We start from the raw sequence: 25,262 nt of genomic DNA on the forward strand, positions 1-25,262 counted from the left end.
GTTCAAAGTGGAACTCAAGAGGTTCCACTTAAATATGAGAAAAAACTTCTTCACAGTGAGGGTAACAGAGCACTGGAACAGGCGGCCCAGGGGGGTTGTGGAGTCTCCTTCTCTGGAGACATTCAAAACCCGCCTGGACACATTCCTGTGTAACCTCATCGAGGTGTTCCTGCTCCAGCAGGGGGATTGGACTAGATGATCTTTTGAGGTCCCTTCCAATTCCTAACATTCTGTGATTCTGTGAGTCTCCTGAGTGCCAGTTGCAAATGCCAGGTGCAAATGTATCTTGGCAAGACTCAGCAACTTAATGATACAGAACTAAAAGACGTACAAAAGCAATTAATTCCTACACATTTTATTTCCTCCTGAATTTGGCTTTATCTGTTCTATTAAAAACCCCATGGTTCCAACATATTTTCAGTGTCAGGGTTGCATTTGACACAAGAGCATAAGAGGCAGACACCATTGCTGCTACTAAATAATTTGACATAAAAATATAATTATTCCGTAGCAGTTAGTTTGATACAGATCTGACTAACCAGAGTACTTTGGAGATGCCTGATCACATTTCAAAGATGGTGCTAGAGATGGAATTATGTTAACGGCATAGCATTACTGGACGACTCAAGCAGAAAGAACTCAAAGAAGGAAACGTGAGCTTACTCTAGATAATCCAGACATGCAGATATCTATTAAATGAAACTTCAAAGAAAATCTAGATATAATGGGCACCTCACAAAAGTACATAGTTTTCACTTTGAGCAATGTTGTTACAATAAAATTTAGGTACCTTTCACAGAGGCTGTCCGTGTGCAGTTGTATAAAATGGCTAGTTCACCAAATGCCGTCCACACAGGTATCGAGGAGAGTAGTTTACTCTGCTGAAAAACTTCCAGATTGCCCTCTGTCAAAAATCATCAGGATAACAAGCATGAAAACCAGGCTCAACTGCACAGCGTGAAGGGAAAACAAATCAATACATTTCTGGCTTTGCTGCTTCCAGGAACGCAGGAATGGGAGCAAGGATACAAACAGTACTTTGAAACACAGTTACAAACCAGTAGAGACTCTATTTTTTTAAATATTTTGCTAATCTACAAATCTGCTGTGGAAGGGAAGGAAAGCTGAAAGAAACTTTTCAATACTAAGAAGGCCATGGAAAATGTCCAATCTAAATTCTGATGGGATAAACCTTTGCTACAACAAAACAGTCAGTACTGGTTCAGGCAGCCCAGTGAGGCGCAGGCCAATATGTCTTGAAATAGTGAACGCAGGAGAAATAACTCACGAGGCTTTTCCATGCACATGTATGTGTAAATAAATGCAGCATGCAAGGGAGAGGGCAGAAAAACAAAAAGCGTGCTAAATCCTCCTTGAAGCAATTGTCCTCGAGCCTTACTACAAACCTAGCAAAAGTCAAATAAAGTCTGAATTTCTTCATAGGTTATGGCTCAAAAAAATTTCCCTTTAACACCTTCTGAAAGTTCGGCCTTCTTCTCTTCAAGACACTTGTTGACTTCTCAAAAAAGGAGTGTACTGTGCCAGAAAAATTTCTGAGTCCACAACTTGTTCGTATTTCATCTGTTTTTCAAAATGTTATCGTTTTTTCTAGCAAGAATATCACAGCCCCATTATAAATCCTGCCTCCTCTTTTCCCTGTACCATCTGTGTCATCCTATCATAGCTACCATCATTTTTTTCAAACTAACCCGTCCATGTAAAGCCAGAAGACAGAACAGGAACTTCCCAGTATATACCAGTATGCTCCTGGCTTAAATATTCCTGCCTCAAGTGAACATTCTCCTTACAGCATGAACTCTAATTCATATGTGCCACTGGGCCTTCTAGTGGGCCAGAACTGATGAATTATGCAAATTAATCAGAAATTGTGGTTTCTTTTTTTTAATGGTGAGATGATGAAAGAGAGTCTTCCCTTTAGGAGCAACTTTCAGGTGTTAAATCTGGGCTCCACTATGGCTGATCTGTAATTTGAGATTTGAGTTTAAGCACAGTAGCATTCAGCACAGATTACTGCAGTGAAGTTACTGCTGACCCACTGATGTTGTTTTAGGAAAGTTTTCTTATCCTAAAGCTTTTTTATCCCCCCGCCCCAGGTAAAAACAAGAGCTATTTTTTTAAAAAACCCTAAGCTTTGAGAACAGTAAAATCAGATCTCATCTCTCAATTTCCTATACACAAAAAACTGGTGTAAGCTCTCATAAAAATGCTGAAAAGTAAGTTTATCTCAGAAGTGGCTTCACCATTGAGCAGTTTTCTGTATTTTAAATTATACCTGCTCTTCCTTTGGAGAAGAGAGGGATGGCTATACCTACATCAGAAAGGATTGCTGGCATCTAGGCTTTCAGAAATGAAAGAGGTCCTTCAAGTTCTTTCACAAAATAGCATTAAATCAAGTTTCTAACATGCATTTCTTGATCTCCGTCTGTTTCACAAGACTCACAGGTAAAACTTGCATTGCTCTCAGCAGGACCAACATAAATTATTAAGGAGCACAAACATTGTCATTGTGGTTTCCTGCAAAGACTTCTAAATTACTTTCCTGTTTCTTGCACTTGTGCATTGTATGAGCAAGCAGTACTCACCTTTGAGCACAAAAATGTGATTGCCTGGCTCTCCCTGTCTGATGACATAGCTCCCTTGCTGGAAAGACCTTTCATACATACATTCCACCATATCTCGGATCTGGTGAGGTTCCAGTCTCTTCAAGAACTGATTTTTATTCAGGGCATCCGTGATAAGCTGCTTCTCACTGTTTTCAAACAAAAATGAAATACAAAAGATCCAGCATGGCTGGGGTATATTATTCACCAGACATTCATTCCTCTCAAGCCGTTTCCTCTAATTTCTAACACTCACATGACCAGTACCACTGACAAATCTTACAATCCTTGCAACGATTATGCATCCCATTAGCTGTGCCACACAATGGCCTCTCTCCTCCCAGCCTGCAGAAAGCATCAGGTTAGATGTAGAATGGCTCCCAGTAGAAGATGTGCTCCCCACAAAGCTCTACCCAGTTTCTCACCTTATTCTTTCTCCATTGCATGACTAAGGTATATAGCTTTGCTTATCCGAATGTGAGAAATGTGAAAGGTATGTCTTTGCATACCATTGCCCATACAGGAATGGCAACCTGTTATAAAATTAGGTCCACTTTTCTAACATTCTAACACATTCTTCCTAATATCCAGAAAAAACATCAATACTCATGACAGTAATAAGGTTAAAATCAAAACTGATGGTACTAAGACCTCATCAAGAGTTTCTCCTTTGTGGTGAGGAAAGATGCAAGGAAAGAAAAATACCCAAAAAACATGATTAACGGGTGCTGCTGGTTCTTAGGAGAATGTTAGAAGATATTGGTGGTGGTGGGAAAAACAAAGCAAGTTTTAAATGACAGCTATTAAAAAACTGACTATGGAGAGCTAACTTCCCTTGCATCTGCAAAATAACACTGACACTGTGCCATTCCTTGTTCATAGCAACTAAGCAAATTTATGATCAGAACACAATCACAAGGTCAGCCTGCAGAGTACATGTTGAACGTTGTCCCCAAACTCACAAAGTAAGTCCAGGATCCAGAAGAGGCAGAGGGTTAGTGCTGATCCTTCCCACGCTGTTCTTTGCCCTTCATTCACCTCCCTGCAAAACTCCTACATCTGCTGTGCCTGGTCCCTTTGCACAGTTGACAAACAACAGGATAAATGCTCCTACCTGAGTAAAAAAAATCCTGTAGTAGTCTCCCCATTTGGGACACTAAATATACCATCTCCTTAAGAATGACCAGACACAAGAGAAGTCTTCCCAAAGCAGGCCTTTTCCTCCACTGCCTTTAGGAATTTTTAGGGTATAATCAGAAGTGAAAATATAACATAAGGGCTTGTGGATGTAGGTATGCACCTGTTAATACTGACCTCTTCACTTGCTAATATTCAGCATTCAGGGAAATAAACTTCTGGTATTTCAGTACTTTGGTGAAGCTACAGCAGAGTATAGCCATCCAAAGTTTTTTTTGTTAAAAAGTCTCTGGAAAAGCTTCAGGGCACCTGTAGAAGTCAGATAAAAGGCAACAAAAGTATCAAGGACCAGTATGTCAGGGCCTTAACGGCAGAACAGGCCTGGCCTGGGACCACAGCCTGTGCACCCTCTGCCCATTGGTCTGCATACTCAATTGAAGTTCAGGTCTGGGCATTCAATTCTTGCCTTAGCTATGTTAGAGAAAGAAGTGATTTGGGTTTTGTCTTCTGGATGGATATTGGCCCAACATTGTAAGTACTTTGTTTCTGTCTTTTGGTTGGAGCTTGCATCTGATTGATCTCTTCTTCTGTGGGACTCCTGGCAGACCCTGTTGTCACCATACTGCTCTGCCAACACTGTGCAGACCTTGTGGAACAGAGTCCTCGTTAGTGATGGCAGTCTGTCCTGCAGTCACCCCTGGTTCACTCTGCTCTTGTGGAGCAACCTTGCTCCTGCTGCTCCCCAAGATGTCATTTCCCACAGTGGTAAATACATATAAACAGGTAAACTGTATGGACAAGAACAGTCTACTTGCATTGCTGGTGGAAGAGCCTAGTGGCTGGATTTTGAGATGGAGAAAACATGGAAAAATCAGTAATGAATGAATCCACTGATAAGGACTAATCAACCACAACAAACCTGGTTGTACATCCATAGTTGGCAATCTATGAGTTCTGATTGACTTCCATATGCTCTGGGTCAAGGGCTTCTGAAAAAGCAGTGCCTTGAATCCATGCCAGAAATTATTGTAATTATACAACTGATGCACTGACAGAGCTTTTACGGACCTACTCAGTAGTCTTCCTTTACTGCTGAAGTGAAAGATATACTATGCTTTTATGTCACCATGTTCCTAATGTGCATGTATAAGAAAGCTACATAACAAAATGAACACCCTAAGAGCTTTCTGAGGCATTTAAGGGCCACTCTTGCTTGTATTTAAAAAACAATGCAAGGTTATAATCAAAACTAGGTTATGTGGGAAAATCTCCTGAGGAAAATCCAGGAATGAATATGAAGTTAAGGTAAGTAGACTTACAAAATTACTAGCCATATAATGACTGAAACTAAGTAAACATAATGAGAAGAGTCAAGAAAAATAAAATCAAGTATCTATAGTGAAGATTGCATTTAGAAATAGAGATCATAACTTAACCTCTGCTGAAATCAACAGGTTTATTAGAATATAAGCTGTAACTTCATTTTCTGCTAAAAACAACCTTGCTTATTTAATTCACCCTGGCTTGCACCATGCACACAATACTGCAATAAAAACCTTACTGTAATGGCTCATGCACTGATACTTAAGAATGAGCACTAAAGCTTCCAGAACTACAGAGGAGAAGACTACACTGTTTTTAGAGCTAAGGACACGTAATTACCATAACGACAGCTCTGGCTCTTGAATCATCTGGTCATGTAATTCAGCATGTTGTCTACTGAACAGTTTTCTCTCAGTTGTGTTCCTCAACTTCTCCTATACCTGTCCCACTTTTGAGAACTGAGGCCAGGAAATAAACAGATGTCCTGAAAGGTGCTGGTCACTGTCCTGATAAATGCTACTGAAAGGTTAAAAAGGGACTGCAACTGTTACAGTGATAAGGTATTTCTTCATCCCACCACTAGTAGGACTTCCCTTCATCACCTGGGTCCAGCTTTGCCATAGTACCCTTTGTCAGGCTTTTTTCCTCTCCCTGCTGTTAGCTCTTGTGGAAATTTCCCCCCAGCCCTTTCAAAACATACCAAGTCAACTCCTAGAAATAGCACTTGACACTCTAAGAAGGGCTTTTTGTAAAGAGAATTGGGAATTTATTCCCATTGTAAGACAGATGTCATCTCACAGGTACAAGGGTACAACATATGCTTTGCAGAGCAATGCTTTCTCTAAATATTCCTTTTTCCTTCTAATTAGAGATTTTTTTATATCTGCTAGCATTGACTGGTAAGAGACATGCATGTCAAGTGTCAGATAGCTCTTCCTCAACTGGATAACAGAAATGGGTCATGATCCTGCCAATACTGGGAAGGGACTTGCTACAGGCACCTTAAATACTGTTGAGGGTGAAAGCATGGTCTGGAAGGACACACAAAAAAATGGAGAACCAAGCCCTACAGATACTAAGACACCTAGATGCTTAACACTGTGCAAAGGACACGAGAGAAAAATATTTTCCATTTGGAAGACTTGTTTGAGGAATCTGCTTTCATATACCACATTCAAACTCTAAAATCTTCAGGCTTTAGTTAAAGTTTCAATGCTCAAATTCCCATTAAGGAAAAACTCATGGGTTTGGGAACTGAGATGGATATATCCAACTAGCTCAAGAGATGAAATATATAAGAGAGAAATTATCCACTCATATAGGATAGATCTCATATAGGATAGATCAAGAACCATTGAAAGTTTCTAAAACTTTAATTAAAATCACTCATGCTGAGATACTCAAAAAAAAAAACACAACCAAAAAAACTCTGAAACCCCTGCTAAATTATAAGAAAAAAAACGTGCCATTTGTTTTACAACTGCTTCTAAAAGGGACTGGCAACACTCTGAACTCAATGCCAGAGGACCTTCCCTTCTTTCTGAAACAGCTCATTTCACAACTGTGTAGGAACACCGTGCCATTGCCTCCTGCAGAAGTGAGACTGCATTAAGTCTCTCTGGAAAGGGGAAGCAGCTACTTCTTTCAGCAACTCTAAACACTGCTACAGACACCGTTAGGCTAAAGGATCAGTGTATTTTAACTACAGCGTACAGAACTCTGTAGACAGTGAAGGTTATACTTCGTCCTTTAACAGATGCCAGCTGTCTGGATTGGACCTACTACAGCATTTACGGCCCAGGTAAGGAAACCAAATGTTTGCAGCTTCCAGCATTTGGTTGTCTCAATAGCAAGGTGATGGTGGTTTAAACAAGTTCATCTGTATTGCAAGCTTATCTAAATGAGAGGCATAGTAGTGCTATATCTAAAACAGTTTTGGGGTGTGGTTTTTTTTTCCCCATCTGTTTGCTTCCAAAGTATTTGGAAGATCAAATCATACTTTGGCCACTATGGCATCAAAAGCAGATCTGACCCCACACCAGAAGTCTCGCCAAGGTCTTTCACTATTACTTGATCTACTGGAGAAAGTAATAATTCTTCCCTCTGTGAATATAATGTATGTTGGTTTATAAAATAAGTTTTCTATAAGGGTAATTTTAAAAAGCATTCTGTCCAGGGCTAAGCTGTTATAGAGCAGCATGTAATGCTAAGGTGGCTGTGGGAGAAAAAAAAAATTAACTTGCAAATAGCAAATACTTTGGATATAATGTTCAAGATTAAAAAAAAAAAATGGATTATGCCAAAGGAATTGAGGTTTCATTAAAACTTGCATTTGTATTAAGTCACCCATACTTGCCGTAATGTAGTCCAAGATGTCTAGTCTTTCAAAGCCTAAGATATGTGAACAAAGTCACTTTAATCACTGTAAAGCAGAATATAAGTACCCATTAATAAGGCAGATTTAAGTTTCAGAACCTTAGCCAAAGGTTCAAAGACATGAACGGCCGGAGATGGTCTAAACAGTATACAAAGCCAAAATCAATCTGACCTGCCTTTTACACGACTACTTAGGCTAAAATAACAGTAATACAAAGCATCACTAAAAACAAAACCCCTCCAAAAAACAAAACAAAAACCTCACAAAAACAACAAACAAGCAAAACCACCCAACAAAAACCACCTGCTGCAAAGCCAATAATACAAGATCATATTCCACTATTTAATTGTCTTCCTGTCTAATGGACTATGCTCTTGGACCTGTATGTAAAACAAAAGAAAACTGACACTTTATTTTCTACCAAGAGCTAAAGCTGGAAAATTGTTAATTGTGGAAAATTAAGTTTAAAACCACTGAGAGTATAAGTTTAATATTCTAATAAAACATTTTTATCTCTGGAATGATCTATTGGATACTTAGTATACCCTAGAAATATTTTTTTCTTAATTTTAGCCCCTCTGATGACTTACCATTCAAGAGATCAGCTGTAAGATGATGGAGGAAAGAATGGGGAATGGAATGATTTGGGCTAGAAGGGACCTTAAAGATCATCTAGCTCCAACCCCCTGCCATGTCCCTGCCAGGGACATCCCTCACTAGATCCAGTTGCTGAAAGCACTGTCCAACATGACCTTCAACACTTCCAGGGATGGGGCACCCACAACTTCTCTGGCTAAACAATTCCAGTGCCTCACTACCCTCATAGTAAATTAGCTTCTTCCTTACATCCAATCTAAACTTAACCTCTTTCAGTTTAAAACTGTTGCCCCTGATCCTGTCACTATAGGCCTTAGTCTTTCTCTGTCCTCCTTATAAGTCCTCTTTATATATTGAAAGGCTGCAGTAAGGGCTCCCTGGAGGCTTCTCCAGGCTGAACAACCCCAACTCTCAGCTTTTCTTTACTGGAGAGGTGTTCCATCCCTCTGACCATTTTTGTGGCACTCCTTTGGACCCACTCTAACAGGTCCATGTCTGTCTTGTGCTGCAAGTGCCAGGGCTGGACGCAGAACTCCAGGTGGGATCTTGAGAGTGGAGCAGAAGGGGAGGATCATCACAGTCAGCTTGTTGGCTGCACTTCTTCTTATGTGGCCCAGGATACGGTTGGCTTTCTGGGCTGCCAGCGCACATTGCTGCCTTGTGTCTAATTTAACATCTACCCGTAGCCCCAAGTCCTTTTCTGCAGGGCTGCTACAAGATACGGTTTTCTTCAGTCAAAATCCCAACTCTCATGTTTACATGAGCTCTTTAGTCAGTTAAATATTTGTGTTAAATTTATGTTACACTTAATATTTATGTTAAACTAATATTTTAGTATTAAAAGTTGAAGATTTGGTTGCATATCTGAAATTGGTTTTACTTAGTTTTGCACTGAAGTTTGAGGAGTAGCTTTTTTATATATATATATAGAACACACAGCAAATTCTGTAATACTAATTGCTCTGGCCAAGTTGGTGTGCTTCCTAGCACTAGATATTCAAACAAATTATTAGTTCCACTTCATTCTCAGATTACTCTCAGAGTAACAATTAGCAAACAAATACAACTTTAATAGCCATCATGAAGATGAGAATTTAAATGAAAATTCAAGAATGTTCAAGTACTGAACAGAACAAAGGTACAAACAGAATCACAGTAAAAGCTGGAAACGGTGGGGAGGAGAGCAGAGGATGGTGTGGTCCTACTGCCAGTGCAGTGCAATCTTAAACAGTCAGTTGTTTCCAGAAAAGTAAAAAACAGAATAAATGCAGGAATGCTGTACTTTAAATTGTTATGAATCTGTGGGAGACTTATCAGCAACACTGACAATCTCTAAACCAGATTGTAAGAGATGAAAGGAGGGAAAAGGAACAGAACTGCTCCTTTATTGTCTTATGTTACACTGAATGTTTTAGAAAGACAAGAAAATAGAGAGGGCATAAAACAAAAATGAAAATGTTTTTAGAAGTGCTTGGCCACTGAATTGAGAAGGAAAATGTCCACCTCTGTTTCTATCGCATGATCAGCACTACATTTAATTGCATAAGCTGCAATATTTGGGTTTGTTCTTAGCAACAAAGTCAGTGCTGCTCTTAGCTAATCAACTGGCTCTTCTCTTTGCTTTACTCCTCAATGCTGCTGTAAACCCTGGAAAACCATTTGGTGGACAGCAGTACAAGGATCATGCAAAGGAGAAGACAAGTAATCACTGATAGAACACTCTTAAAACAAATGGTTCTTTAAACTGCCCAGGTACTTGTGATGAAACCTTAATACAGTTCCATCACCCTGCAACAACACTGTTAGCTGAAGACCTCAGCTCCTTATGGTGACTCAAGCAGCCTTCCTGTTTCACAAGACAGCCTCTGATGTGCAATGCTGGCCACGATGGATGGAAAATTGAGTCTGAAAAACTCTTAGGTCTACTACACCACAGATTCAAATGTGCCATGAATTCCTAACACAATAGTAAAGCTCCCCACAAATTTGAGGCCCTTAAGCTGCTGGCTGAAGTCCAGATAGATTCTGGCTACCACCGTGTTAAAACAGATACTCAGGTTATGTCTACACTGCAAAAGCGTTTAAAGTATGTTTAAGAATATCAGTCTGATACCTTTGTCTACAAGGTCAGCTGCAACCATGGATGTTTCTGGCTCTTGCAGAGGCTAAAAGTGTAATTGGATTCTAAGGAAAACAAGTAAAATTAGGTTCCTATACCATGACTATCAGAAACTGAGGAGGAATCTGATAAAAGGATAATCACACCATACAAACATTTAATTATATTTCACACCAGACTGAGTTGAAACTGGGCTGACAAACTCTCTATACAGCTCAGAATCTGTATCCATATTGCATTTGAGAGGGCTGAGGTGGGGTCACTTGCTCCTTCCCTTCCCAAGCCATCCATACTATAGAAACAAGAATCTGAACCCATATGAAGGCATCTGGCCTTCTGCCCATCAGCACTCCAGAGTATAGCCTAAGCTGCAAGCACTACAAAAACCCAGACGTGGGATGATACTTAGGTTCTACTTAGCTGGCAGTAAAGATAAATCCCAAATAGACTTCAAGAGTTTCCTCAACTAAAATATGGAGGCTACCCACTACTCTTCATCTTAAGTCTGTGGGACACAAATGATTCTTGGTTAAAGTTACACACAAACTCAACCTGCATCTAACTACCACAGTGATAAAGCTTGTATAAAAAAGATGGATGCTTTAATCTTGATCTATCATGAGGAGAGAATATCATTGTGATAGAAGTAATATCCTTGTAAAACAAGCATATAATCCTTCTGCAATGAGCTCACCTGGAATCCTTCCGGACTCTTGCTTTTTCAAAGGAAAATGTAGTTTGCCTGTTCAAATCATAAAGCCGTGTTGTCGGCTCTGCAGATACACCTTCCTTGGCTCCTCTCCTCCTATCAGCAGGGACTTGAATCCTTGAAGTCACTTTAAATGGAGAAGGCTGAAAAGAGTGCTCTCCTTGAGTGCTAACAACATCCTGCAGCTTGTTCAATTGTATACACTTGCTCTGAAGTTCCTTGGTGAGTTCTGCTATGACCCTAGTCTGCATAGCCAGCTCCTCCTGAAGCTCAGAGACACAACTTTGACTCTCTTGCAACTCTTGATCTTTTCTCTTCAGCTCCTTTTCCAGTTCGAGCAGCCTGCTGCATAGAACATCAGCTTGTCCAGTCACATTGATGCCCAGACGCGAGTCCTTCAAAAACTTATGGTTTCCAGCACAGCCAATAGAGAGGTTTCCTATATGTCGGTTCGGTCGCCTCAGGTGCTTAGGTTTCACTGATCTGTTCCCCATTTTGTCCAGAGATCTAGGTGAGAAAATACATTTACAGTTTTATTTCATTCTCCAACAACAAGAAAAAAAAAAAAGAATGGTAAGTAGTGAATTTAGTGTATAACTGGCACCTGAATTTGAGACGTACGACTATAGTAAAGATAGTCAATTTCTTTCATCCTTTCTAGCCCTAAAAGTCAGAAGAATAAAGGGCAAAGAGAAGAGATAGGTGGGTCGCTTGATATAAAGCAAAAGATCTGACGGCTGCCACTTATTTTTTGTGAGTTGGAGATGTGTAAACTCCTATTAGTCCAATGAAAATTAAGACAAAACAAACACTGGGAAGAAGAAAAACTTGTGGTCTACTGCAGAAGCAAGAAAATGGTTAGAAGGAAAAAAAAATTAAAGGTCGGGTCACTTCCCCATTGAGGAATAATTGAGTACACAGATTAATTTAGCCAGTGTCTGCACATCTGCCTGGCTTAAGTGATACGAGATCTAGTAAGCATATGTGTCAATAATAATTTAAAATGAAAACAAAAGATAACTTCAAGTGTTATGACCATGTAAGAACAGTCATACTGATCAGAAGAAGGGGCTGGCTAGCTTGTAAACTGTCTCCAACCGTGACTATAAAGAAGATACCCAGGAAAGGGTATCAACAGGATGAGCATGTAGACTGCTTGACTGAAATACTGTTTGAAATTTCAGATTCCCTCAGCCTGATATGCTTTATTTAGTCCTCAATGGACCTCTAATCCTAGTACTTGTCCCATTGTCCTTCTAGCCCCCATTTGCATCTGCAGACCCTAGCAAGGAGCTTCATAGGTCTGCTTCTTGCATGAAGTACTACCTCCTTTTATTTGTCTCTTCCTGTACAAAATGAGGGATATTACGTTTAGGAAAAGCCAGCTTCAAAAATACTTACCTCTATTCATGTTTTCTATACTGTTTCGTAAATTTCTGTCCCAACTCTCTGCATTAATACTTTCCCAGAATGACAGGTCCTACCTCACTCAGTTCTTCCTCATATAGACATCACTCCAAACGCTTGACCAACCTTGCCGTCTTTTGCTGATGACGAATTCTAGGCAGGCAGTACTCCTACCAAGAGCAGACAGCTGGCATTGATTGTTTCTGCAGCTCTATTAATCATTGAAAACTGGCTCACATTTGTTAGTGTAACAGCAGCACTGCTGTCAAGGAACAATTAGCTTGTATAAGGAATTACTCTTTTCCATTGTCTACTCATGAAAAATGACAGGAAAAAAAGAGCTTGGACTCCTATCAGAACACCTATGCTCCACATGCTGAGACTAGAAGCCTTCAGTAGATTTGCATAGTGACCCACCTTTTTCCCTGGACATTATCGTTGGCATATTTTATTGTATTGTGTTGCTTTTGGGAATCTAGCGTTCAAAGTACCAGTGCGCTAACTGGGCAATTATACTACTACAGTGATCGGTAAACAGAAGGCTCAAAGCAGCTGTTGGTCTGCCTCATGAACAAAGTATAGCTTTTTCAGGTTGAATCTCAAGTGATGTAGCTTAAGCTAATCCCTTTCACCATTTCATCTGAGCTGGGGAAGAACAAGCCCCTGACAAGGTACACTGATCAGATAACAAGAAATAAATAAGGAAGCTTCAGCAATTTGCTTTTACTGGTTAGTAAACTATACTTTTATCTAACTAATGCACAATTCTTTTCTGGTTTGCATCCTTCAGTGGTTTAGAATTGTATGACTTGACAAGGTAGCTTACATGGCAAATCTAGTTTTCCTTGAAACAGTCTTTCTTCTCAACTCTGCCTTGCTTATTGTGACTTCGCATAATATTCTTCTTTTGCCCCAGTTACCTGGATGTGTTTTGACAGCTGCTGCTTCAGCTCAATAACATAGTATGTCAGAAATAAAGGTAAATCTGTATTGCATGGGATAATTTAAACAAATTGCACATTGAGGTACCAAATTAAATAAAATAAGTCTGAAGAAGGACCTGAGTGTCACTGCATATGGTTCAGACAAAGATCTCAGCTCAGCGTACAACCATATTTAAAATTAACAAAACAACCAGCCTCAATTAAATGTTACAATACATAGATTAAAAATTGAGATTACAGAATATATGTCATCACATGCAACAGGGTGGCAGTCTCTACTACTGAATGCAGTGGCAGTCACTGCATTTCAAAAAAATATCACAGACTTTAAAATTGACCAGGGCACAGAAAAAAAATGCTATTTAGATTATATCCATAAACAGATCAGCGTACAATGGACCAAGAAATGGGATCCAAGAGATCCCTGTTTCCACATGGTGCCCCTTATTGGCTACTTGTATAGGAAACTCATGGCCAAGTATATAGTGGGAATCAATAAAAGACTGACATTACATTACAGTAGTTAATTCTAGCAGAAAATTTAAAACCTTATGCCTCCCAGGTTTGACCAGTCTTTACGCGTAAGTAATGAGACAAAAAGTAAAAATAGATGCTTAGATGCTTCACAGGGCACCTCACATGTTCTTTCGAGGGCTCTAGCAGCCGCAGAAGTGCGGCCACGAACCGGGCAGACTCAAAAGCCACCCAGGAGAGAAGGGGATGCCGCTGCCCGCCCACACGGCGCCGGCTGCTCAGGGAATTGAGCGCAAGTCGGCGCCGGATCCCCCGCAAGGGCCAGGGGGTGCCGGTGTCGCCAGGGCAGCACCACCACCAAGACCCCCGCCCCGCCGGAGGCTGGGGTCGCCCCGGGGAGGCCGCAGCTCCTCCAGGCTCCTCGGCCGCCGCGATGCAGTCCCGGCCTCCCCAGGCCCCCCCCGCACGCACCCCCCAGGGCCACCCAGTGCCTTCTCCCCGGCCCCCGGCCCGGTCCCGCGGGGTTGCCCTCACCTGCGCGCTGCTCTGGGCCCGGGGCCCCGAGGCAGGACGGGGCCGGGCGACGGCAGGGACAGGCTGATGCTCCCGCGCTCGCTGCGGAGCCGGGGCGGGGGGAGACGCCGCTGCCCGTCATGGGCAGCCGGGAGGTGCGGCGGGGGCGGGCGTGGGAGCGGCCGCGGCCGTGCCCGCCCGTTCCTCCCTCGGCGGTGCGGGCGCTACGGAGGCGCCGGGCAGTCCCCCGGCCTGCGAGAGGCTTCCAGGGCCCGGAGAGCCCCCGGTGCGGTGCCCGGTCTCGGCAGGCAGGCAGATGCCCTGTCCTAGCGGGGCAGGGCTCAAAAGCCGGAGGGACAAGCTAGGCTCCACAGCCCACCTCACTTGGTAGACAGGTAAATGCAGGGCCCAGCTCGGGCTATGCCTGACAAGTGTTTGGTCTTCTTGCTTTCCCCTTTTCTTTGGAAAGATTCTGGCGTGACTATCAGGGACACAGCTGAGCTGCAGCAGAGATCCTGCAGCCCTTGTTTCTGAAACTGATCCCCCAAGCACCACGTCACAGCACTCCTGCAAGGCACCTTCTCAGGTGCCAGGGTCTGTTGTCATTCAGGCTGGGGTACAATGGCTCACCCCTGCATGGAGCATTGCCTCTGTGTTCAACATTGACTCTCGGTAGACTACAGGTTTTGCAAGGGCTGTGAGAACAGCCTGGCACGTATCTTTACAGTGATTCAAATCAGCTGTCTTCAAATCAAGGACTGTTTGATTCAAACAAGATGCCAAATTGCAAATGAAAGGATTTTACAACAGTTGAGGAGCTGCACGCACACCTCTCCTACTGATGCTGTCAAGCAGACGTGGTCTAATCCCAAGCTGTAGCCTCTACGACTCTGGCTGTCCAATTTTCTCCTCTACACTTACACTCTCCTTTTGAGATGGTCTTACATTCACTCCAAATTATTTCTTATCCCACTCACAAACTTAAAATTGCTGATCAAAAGTGCCAGCACTGGAGGAGAAACACCAATGGCATTTTCTAAAGACTTTGATAGTATCTCTCCTATGTGCAGTTCCTGGCAGCCCCACTAGTGAAAAATCTCTACAAATGCATATCTACAAAGTACTCCAAGCAATTCCATCACATGCAGCAATGTCAGTTTGCCTGCCTATAAATCCTCTTCTGGCTTCAAAAGACCTCAGTATTCAGCGTGGCTTCCACAATCACTGCCTGCAGCTGGGATGAAGCAGGTCACCTAAACTCCATAAGGACCAGCCTGAGAAGGGCTACACACTCCTTTACTTAAAATAGACTTCACAATGACAAAAGACAAAATTATAAATAAAGATTGGCCACATGCATTTCACTACCTACTCAGTACCTCAAACCACAAATGTTATAGTGATCAGAGAAGCATGTAATGAGAATACATGCCAGCAAGTGCTTTACACTCCGCAAGTGAGCTGCTCTGGGAAGCAGCAGTTCAGTGAGATTCCCTGAGGCGTGAGGCAGTTTGTCAGCACCCTCTTTTCCTCTTGCAAAGGTCCATCAGAAATACAGTCGGGAATCTGGAGACTGCTCCCTGTTTATGGTACACCAGGGCTGTACACGGTCTTGCTCTTTCTTGGTAAAGTGGAAAAGGTAATGGGTTCCCCCAGTTTGCCTACCATGAACCTGCAGAAATTATTTTCTCACCAGCAGCCTGATAATCAGAAAGTACACAGCTACAGTGGATATATCCTCTCATTTAAACTCCTGGATAATAAGGGTTACAACCAAGATATTGCTGAAGCAGGTTTAAGGACAAGTCCTATTCCACTGCAGTCAAAGAGTGAATTTTCATTTAACTTGCTACGGATTTTTTTGGTTCTGTTCATGGCATGTAAGTCACATTTTTTGAAAACCACCCCATTTTTAAAAATCCACTGGAGATACTACAACTAACTCAGCAGTCTGGAACTTAAAAGATGAGAACAGTTCACACATTAAGGACATCACCAACTAAGATTTTCGTAAGGAAAACCTGGATAACAAAGCACGACTAAAAGATTTAAACTGAGATTTTGTGGAAAAAACAACCAAACAGCAATGTGATATTCAGCGCTCTGTTTTCATCTCAAATGCACAAAGAAACATCCCTGTACTAAGATTTTTAAAAGTGAGTGGAAAAAATTAAGCTCTTAAGTAAGAGACTTATGTCCCATATCAGCTGCAGCGACAACCTCAGGACAATCCTGAACACACTTCTGCACACGCTGCAGCTGGGGCACTGGGCCCAGGGCACATTGATTTCACGGTGCCGCACAGTTCTAACGCCATGGCAAAATCTACCCAAGGCAAAGCCTACTGAGGGCAGGAATATAAAAGAAATGGTCTCGGGGCTCTGTTGGGCCAGCAGGTAGGAACGCCTAGTGACTGCACAGCTCATATGTCTTTGTGAGACATACATGTTCAACTATAACATTCTGAAACATCCTGCTTTTGTTGCTACTCTTTGCATGTATAACTTTTCTGGTGTTTTGATCCAGGTCTCATTTTTACATCAAGTCAGGTTCTCCTGTCAGTTCACGCAGTTGAGGCAAATGGCTAAGTTAAAAAGTAACAAAACCAACAGAAGGGCCCTGGACCTCAACTGCCTGTGCAGTGTTAATGCAAAGTGAAGAAAGCTGCGTAGGCAAGCTGATCATCCAGCTAGGATCCAGAAGGCTGGCATCACCCATGGTGCTACTGCCCTTGCACCACTGGGCAAGTTTTAGGCTCCTTTGAAACATCTATCATGAATCAAAAGGGACACCAAAATAAAAATTCTCCTGTGATGCTATGCAGAGATGGCATTTTCTATGTTCTCGGTGTTCTCTGAGAGGCAAAAATTACTAATTTCTATCCCTAGCTAACTTTCAGAATTGAAATTTCAGTATTGAAATTTTTTTAATACTAATTTTACAATATTTCAAAACTGTATTGCATTTAACACTAGAAGTAAAAATGAAATTATAATCTAAAGAGAAGATTAATATTACAGAGGAAATATTGTCTTGATGACTTAAAGGTCAAGATTTGACCCAGCACTTACAATATAAGTCCAGGGAATTATATCTTGCTAATGTTTTTCAGTTATAGACATATTCTAAATTTTAATCAAACTGCTACACCATGCTTCAACATGGACCGAGTCACAACTGCCTGTGACACTTCTCTTATAGCAACCTGGAAGATGCATCTGTATAACAGTATAACTGTAGCCCATCTAAATGCACTGTGTGACCTTAACAACAGCGATCTAATTAATATGCTACAAGAACATGTTCAAGGCAACTATTCAGCTATTAGTTTTGTAACATGGGACACTACTACTCATCACCATTTGCTGTGGCAGAGAATGTATCTTGATTCTACTGAACCCTCTAAGCAAAATCAGATTGACATCATACCACAAAGTGATCCCGAGGGGGATGTAGCGACAACTGGCTAATTGATTTTGGAATCCTGTGACCACGGGTATCATGGGACAAATCAGACCAATTGATGCCCCAGGAAAGCACCGAGAGCTGACAGCTTGAGAGTTGTGCCAACAGAAGACTCCATCCTCATGAATAAGGCAGCACAACTTCTGTAATAAGCACCTTTCTTATGAGGTTTCCTAGGGTCTGCATCAGTGAGATACTTCAGGCTGTACATAATTTTAAGCATAAAAACTGTCTTGCTAGGGCTCCAAGTAGGACCAGAGTCAGGAACCACACCACACAGTACCATAGAGACTGCCTGCTCCACACTACTTTCATGGTAACACCTTACAAAGACCCTGGGAACCACTACTTCTTTTTTTCTCTTCTGTAAGTATACAATGACTATCACTTTGTTATCTCAGAAAATACTCTATGGTACACTTTCTAGTGTTAGAATTCTTCATTCAGCTTTTCCACGCTCCCGTTAGTGGCACACAGTTTCTTTTGTGTTAACATCTCTATGAAAATAAAAGGAGACAAACTATATGTAATTGACTGGCTCAGTACAGAGCAAAGAGACAATACACTCTGTAAAGCATGTCCAGCCTGCCCTGAAGCATTTTTAAGTAGCAACAAGCAACACATAGTGCCTCAAGAACACTAGTTTTATTTCCATGTTGTGAGAGGAGCATTTCTGAGATTTGTAAAGGAAACTGAAGAATATGCTAAAATGAAAACTAGTGGGAAGCAGCTGAGCCCTGCGAGTAGCTTTGCCCTCACTGGATCCACAAGGCAATTGATCACATGGTGCTCTGAACTCAGCATACAATCTCACACACATAGCTAGATGCCCTTATGTGGTTAATGTGGCCAGGGAACTGCAGATTGGTACCTCAAAGAAAATTAAGAAGTCCCAAGCCTAATAAGACAGCATGGAAAGATAAAGGTGAATTATAGGGACCAAAGGGGAGCAAGTATTGGAGGTAAGGCTTGCACATGATAAAGGAGCATTTGAGATGTCTGTGAGACAGAGGTACAGAGAAGCCACCAGTCCTGGCTTATAAGGAATGTAACTGTACTACATCTGCAGAAAAGGCCAGCAGCATTTAGAGAGGCTGCACTTTCCTCAGACTATCAGATCACAAATCTTGATTGTGTTGTGCAGGCACACATTTTTCTGTCTTTAATTACATGTATAGCTCCTTTTATGGGTTCTTTATATGACTGTGTACTCACCATGTCAGCTTTCTTCACTGCTGCCCAGCCCAGTTCCTTTGATCTAGCAAAACTGACTCTTGCTTACAACCGTACACATTTTTTCTTTCTCTATGGTGTGACAGCCCTCTGTTACCCTAAAAGAAAGAAAGAAAACAGTAAAACAGTAAAAAGTGAGAGGAAGCTAGAACTGTCTTGTTTGACCCATGGGGATACACAGCTATCTGTGTCTGACAAGAGGTCACATAAGCAGAGACAGCACAAACAGAAAAAAACCCACATTTTAACTGGAAATTTCCAAGTGTCCTTCCTGCAATGTTACCACATCCATTGCACCCTTGGTGGCTGCTGGCACCTCTAGGCTCTGCAACAATTTGTTGCTCAGGAAATCCCATCACTCCAAGGAAACTGAGGCACATCCAGCAAATGACCCAACAAGGAGGAGGATCAAGGGGGTTCCTCTGCTCTACAGGCAACACACAGGTATATACTTTGCCCACTGAAAATGAGGCAGGTGAGGGATAACACAGTTAGAATGAAAAACCAAAGACAATTTATTACAATATCCTAATCCTAAAAAAACACTCAGGAAGACTGCATCAACAGAGAGCAGTTCATGAGTGCTCTGAGCAAAACCCATTAAGTCACCAATCAAGATGTCAGTTACTCACTGCTTCCGCAGGAGGGTTACTCTCAAGCAGGCTTTTTCTGTGGCACTTATATGACTGACCTCCTTAAGAGATATTTTAGAGCTATGGACCCATAGCAAGAGCTCCCCTGAGCATTCTGACACAATACCTGCAGGTTCTTCTGTAAAGGAATCACTGGGTTACAAAGTTCAAACAAACTTAACCATTGTCTTGGTCAGGACACCTCTGTAACATGAGCTTGTAGCAGTTCTAGATAACCCCTTTACAGTATTTTCAAATCTATAAAAGCATATGTGTTGGTTTTGGTTTTGTTTTTTTCTAAATCAGAACAAGCATGACCAGACTAGCACAGAGCAGACAGTGAATATCAAAGGAATTCCTCAGAAATTTACTATTTCCACAGACAGGAGTATGACTGCTCAGTTCTCATCCCTCTGAGTTTCCCCTAGTGACCTCTCATGCTTTGTTTTCCTGCATTTGGCTGCTGTTTTCAAAGATTTCTGCAAGCAAATTCAGTCTTTCAGAAATTAAGCTATTGGCATTAGCTGTGGTTAAAAGAAGGAAACTACCAAGTCACATCCATAGGCAACAAGGATGGCTGCCTTACCAGAGAACAACTGCCTCTGCACTATGACAACTGATCAGGATATTATCCAATATCTTACTTAAAGAAGGAGTCTGAGGAGCCCAAGGAAGGCACCTTAGAAAATGTCCTGCATGAGTGCATAGGAAAGCATCTCAGCAACACTGCCATCTTTCCTGCTAAAGAAATCATTAGTTTCAGTTCCAACCTTTGTAATCAAACCAGACTATTTTGGGAATTCTTGTGGGACACAAGCTGGAATACACGCTTTGACTGCTGAGAGTTATTCACTTATTTTGCTTCCCATAACACAGACAGGAGGGGATATCTGGAAAGCTCTAGAAGACAAAACTTTCCTTCTTTTCAGAAAAAGCACAACAGTACCAGCATTGTGCAGATGTGAGGTGAGATGCTCCCCACACTTGAGAGACAAATCAGCTTTCCTGACTTGCAGACTCCACTATCCCCACATCACACAGCATTCATAGCACAACCATGCAGCAAAATCCACAAGAAAGGGGCAAACAGTAAATTTACAATGGCAGAACTGGCTCAGAACCAATGGCAAATTGTGTAGATCATATGAACCCACAGGAAAACAAATTGTAGTCTAAAAAAATACAGAAGTAGATTTTACGAGAACTGCATGAACTTTCTACTTTTCTTGGTTTTGCTTTGTTTTACAGCTATGCTCTCTTTAGCAAATGCAGGATAATTCAGAGGTGCTCTCAGCTTCATCCTGTTTGAAAAGCAGCACAGGGCACTAAGTATCTCAGAGATGCAGTTGGCAAATATCTCTACATCCTGCAGCTGGCTCAGATCTGTGCTCTGAAATGGTCTGACTAGTTGTAAACCCACCATTTCTTTATTTTATCCCTCTTCCCACATTCATGATACATAGCATCAATGCTAAAATGACTGAATATCACATAAACCTGGGGCTGGATTAACACCTAACATTTTTTGTACAATGTTTTGTGTTTCAGCTCCAGTGTTTTTCTAGATGTAACTTTTCTTTTTCAGTAAACTTACTGTGCCAGCGTCACAGCAGATCACCCTGTGAGACTGAATATTAAATGCAAAGTTATTCCAGTTGGTGCTAGCAAGATTACCAGCCACAGTGAACAAAAACCCAACCCAGGAAAGAGTAACATTACACAGATCAGAGTTACTGGCCAGGGACGAGGCTCTGGTATTGGCTGCGCACAACCCCTTGCTAAAACAATCAATTTTCTCCAAATAAAATTCCACATCAGCCTCTGGTCCTCCATTGTCCAAGTCCATTGGAGGCTTTGCCCCTGCCTTTGGCAAGTAGGGAAACAACTCAGGCTATGCCCGTATTTCTGTGTAGGCTTTGCTGGGAAGAGGTTAAAGCAAAGATCACTTTCTCTGTACTTGAGGAAGGAGTAGATTGGCTGCAGATGTCTCACAGCTGTGCATAACATCTTTGTTGCACCGGAAGCTCATTGTAAATCTGTTGTTTTAAACACACCTATTACAATGATTTTTAATTTACAGGACTTTAGGGACATCTTGGTACCTGATGCTTATTTATAAACAACTGTAAGGTGGTTTGGCTTGGGTTTAAGACACCAAGAAAATCAAGTGGTGAATTCTGAACATAGCCCCTCCCACATAAGCCTCCTCAGAATCCCCTTTCCTGGAACAGAGTTGTATTTCATTAATTAATGCTACAGGCTGATATAAGCAGGCCTTTCTGCACAATGACAGTTTTGGTCATCCGGGTGAAGCATGAAGATGATAGATAATTTGCATTGTATTTTAGAATCAAACTAGAAAACCAGAGGAAAGTACATTTTTCACAAAACACTCCCACTGCCTCTCCCCTTTTCACCAAATATATTTACGGCACAGATCATTTCTACAGAAACTGGATTTTCTTACAGCTACAATCTGATTTTACTGAACTTTCACATGGTATTCCCCAAGTATTTCAGTATTCGTTTCCAAAAAGCAAATATGTGGACAGTTGCAGAATTGTTGTTTTTTCCTCACACAAACTTAAGAGTTCTGTTTGAACTTTTCGAAGCCTACCTCTCCTTCTGCAGTTAGAAAGAGAAAGGAATTAGAAGAGAAAATTTATGTGGTATCATATTCCTCATTTGGACAATGCCAAGAGAAACATTTCAATGAGTTCAAACTTGACTCAATAGGATGTAAAATTACAGAGACAAAGCTCTGTTCACGCTCTTGATGTTTTTGTGTCTTTCACTTTGCATTTTACTTTGTGCCCAGCTCCAGAATATCTGAGCACTTTTCAGTGCGGCAGTAAACAAGATAGCTCCTTTCTGTCATGCTGAATCTCATTTCCTTTACTCAGAAGAAGCTGACTTTTCAGTTCACGCAAAACAGGCTGTATTGTCCTAACAGAACTGCTGCTTGTTTTTAGATTTATTCCAATTACGAGGTACCTATTTCCAAGGGAAAAGCTCAGAGAAATGACACTGTCTAGGAAATATGCCCCAGTAATTTTTAATTCTCACTGGATTCACACTGCAGCCTCAGACAGTTTCCTGGAAAAGATCTACCTTTCAAGTCACATGAACTTCCTCCCGCAGCCTCACTGTATTACAGACAGGGAAAAACCCGTGAAATTAGTCTTCATCATTAAGTCTTCTATTATCACTCATACTGACTTGCAAGCAAATTAAACGTTCCCAGGCTCCTATTAGAACTAAGCATCTCAGGAAGCAGTTTATTTTATATAAATCAAACAATGTAAGTCCTGGCAAAATTCAATCCATTAGCACAGGAGACAATATCATACAACATACTACTGAGTTTTCAGAGTCACTGAAACAACCGTTCATAGCTAAATTGAATTTTTTCATGGATGACTATGAAGCATAAAGGAAAATGTAAATGCAGCTTTAAATCTTAGCTTAGTCTGACATGGAAAAGAAAGAGGTTATTTGTGATAAGCAGGGCTGGTGATGCACATAAAGGAACAACTCTGAACTGCAGACTGGGCATACACTAACTCTGACACATAAAGCTGTCACCTACTAGATCACACTGTGTCTCCCTTTGCAGTTTGGGCCTGAGCTGAAGCACCGAGGACTGCACATGGAGTGACCTAGAGCACTGCAGCACAACCTCTCAGTCCCCCAGGCACCACAGGAGCTACAGGAAGATGCAGAGGGGGTGAGAAGTCTGATTCAACTCTCCCCATATGTGAACAATTCTGGAAATCCCACATATTAGCTCCCTCCACAAAGTTCCTCCTTTAAGACTGAGAAATAAGAGCATGCAAAAGCTCTCATCAGAGGCTGGGCTTGAGCAATACACTACAACCATTTACGCACTAGGCCAAGGTTGTACACTAGGCTCCCCGGCCATTTATCTTCTTATGCAGATTAGCCACAGACAGTACGCAGAAGGGTCCAATGCAGCACTGCCAAAACCACATGGCCTGGCTACTCAGTCCTGACCCAGACTGGTCTAGACACTGGATGGCTAGCAGTGAATCTCACCTCTCTTTTTTCAGACCGTTCTGAGATGTCCTGCACCTTCTCTGTCCCAGTGAAACTGTTGTTCACTGCTGACCCTGGGGGTAAAGGTCCTCCCTTACACTGGCCAGGTGCTTTTCTTTCCTATTGCCCTCGTCTAATTGGGAAGGCTTAGTCACCCCACATTTGGTCTGCTTCACTATCACACAAAAGACAACAGGCTAGATTTTCATGGGCATGGGCAAGCAGAAACAGTCATATGACCTATGAAGAAACAGGGAAGGTGGAACACATTAAGAGGTAAAGCGTTTGTTAGACAGATGCAACCACAGGGTAAGCACAGGCTTGCAGACACAAAAGACTTAGATAAGACATACGTTAATTCTAACGCAAAAGGGACTTCATAAGTGTAAATCACAAGTGTACACTCTTGCATCTGGACAGGAACAGTCCCAGGTTCCAGTATAAGTTGGGGAAAGGGACCTGGGGGTCCTGGTGGACAGCAGGATGACCATGAGCCAGCACTGTGCCCGTGTGGCCAAGAAGGCCAATGGCATCCTGGGGTGTATTAGATGGGGGGGTGGTTAGTAGGTCAAGAGAGGTTCTCCTTCCCCTCTACTCTGCCCTGGTGAGACCTCATCTGGAATATTGTGTCCAGTTCTGGGCCCCTCCGTTCAAGAAGGACAGGGAACTGCTGGAGAGAGTCCAACGCAGGGCAACAAAGATGGTGGAGTGGAGCATCTCCCTTATGAGGAAAGGCTGAGGGATCTGGGTCTCTTCAGTTTGGAGAAGACGGAGGGGTGACCTCATTAATGTTTATAAATATGGAAAGGGTGAGTGTCAGGAGGATGGAGCCAGGTCTTCTCAGTGACAACCAATGACAGGACAAGGGGCAATGGGTGCAAACTGGAACACAGGAGGTTCCTCTTAAATATGAGAAGAAACTTCTTCTCAGTGAGAGTGACAGAGCACTGGTACAGGCTGCCCAGCGGGGTTGTGGAGTCTCCTACTCTGGAGACATTCAAAACCCACCTGGACACATTCCTGTGTAACCTCACCTAGGTGTTCCTGCTCCGGCAAGGGGATTGGACTAGATGATCTTTTGAGGTCCCTCCCAATCCCTAACATTCTGCGATTCTGTGATTCGTAACCCTGCACAAATGTCTCCATTCCTACACACTTTTAGGAATTACATAACAGAAAACATTAACTGAGCCTTTTGCCATAGTCACATGCAGTGCCACAAGAAGTGGGCAGAGCGCATTTTACGCTCAAGATCTTTTTGCCAACTCTCCACACAAAATGCACCTGGAAGGTTTTCAAGTAGCCTGAAGTCTTCTGCGGGACCTTGACAAAATACACCTCCTGCTGTCCGCTTGGGCTTCCCCACCGCAAAATCAGCCTGCTCTCCTAAGCCCTCCTCATCATCCTCTACAGGAACAAGTGCTGCCCTTCCATCCACTGCTCCTGTTTACCTGTGGTGAGGGGCGACCCCCACACAAGGGGTGCAGACAGCCCTTCCCCACTCCTGGCCCCATCACCTGTGGCCGGCACTCACCTGTGGGGCCAGGGCTGCACTGATGCCACTCGGACAGGCGGCCGTGACAGGCCAGGCTGGGTCATGCCAAGGCTCCGTAGCGGCCGCGAAGGCTGACGGCGGTGCGAACCGCCGCCATCGC

The 25,262-nt window shown here is 42.3% G+C and overlaps 1 protein-coding gene and 1 long non-coding RNA gene across 5 annotated transcripts in view; one reads left to right on the forward strand and one right to left on the reverse strand.

Moving 5' to 3' along the window:
- PRKG2 (protein kinase cGMP-dependent 2) overlaps positions 1–25,262 on the reverse strand; it is a 46,800-nt gene that overhangs the window by 19,335 nt on the left and 2,203 nt on the right. For all 3 annotated transcript variants that reach the window (XM_082050851.1, XM_082050850.1, XM_082050849.1), the window contains exons 2-5: positions 18,902–19,017; positions 10,869–11,390; positions 2,604–2,770; positions 791–904 (exon numbers count right to left, since the gene is read on the reverse strand). In XM_082050851.1, coding sequence (XP_081906977.1) covers positions 791–904; positions 2,604–2,770; positions 10,869–11,377 — 790 coding nt within the window. In that variant the 5' untranslated portion in view covers positions 11,378–11,390; positions 18,902–19,017. The remainder of the gene's footprint in view (positions 1–790; positions 905–2,603; positions 2,771–10,868; positions 11,391–18,901; positions 19,018–25,262) is intronic.
- Positions 6,711–25,262, forward strand: part of LOC309438902 — a 28,321-nt gene continuing 9,769 nt past the window's right edge. Inside the window, exons 1-2 of one of the 2 annotated variants that reach the window (XR_014183893.1) lie at positions 6,711–6,882; positions 23,168–23,278. This is a non-coding gene — a long non-coding RNA (uncharacterized lncRNA). The remainder of the gene's footprint in view (positions 6,883–23,167; positions 23,279–25,262) is intronic. The other variant, XR_014183894.1, reaches the window with a different exon arrangement.

This window comes from Streptopelia decaocto (assembly GCF_964273445.1).
Source record: "Streptopelia decaocto genome assembly, chromosome: 4".
Taxonomy (NCBI): Eukaryota; Metazoa; Chordata; class Aves; order Columbiformes; family Columbidae; genus Streptopelia; species Streptopelia decaocto.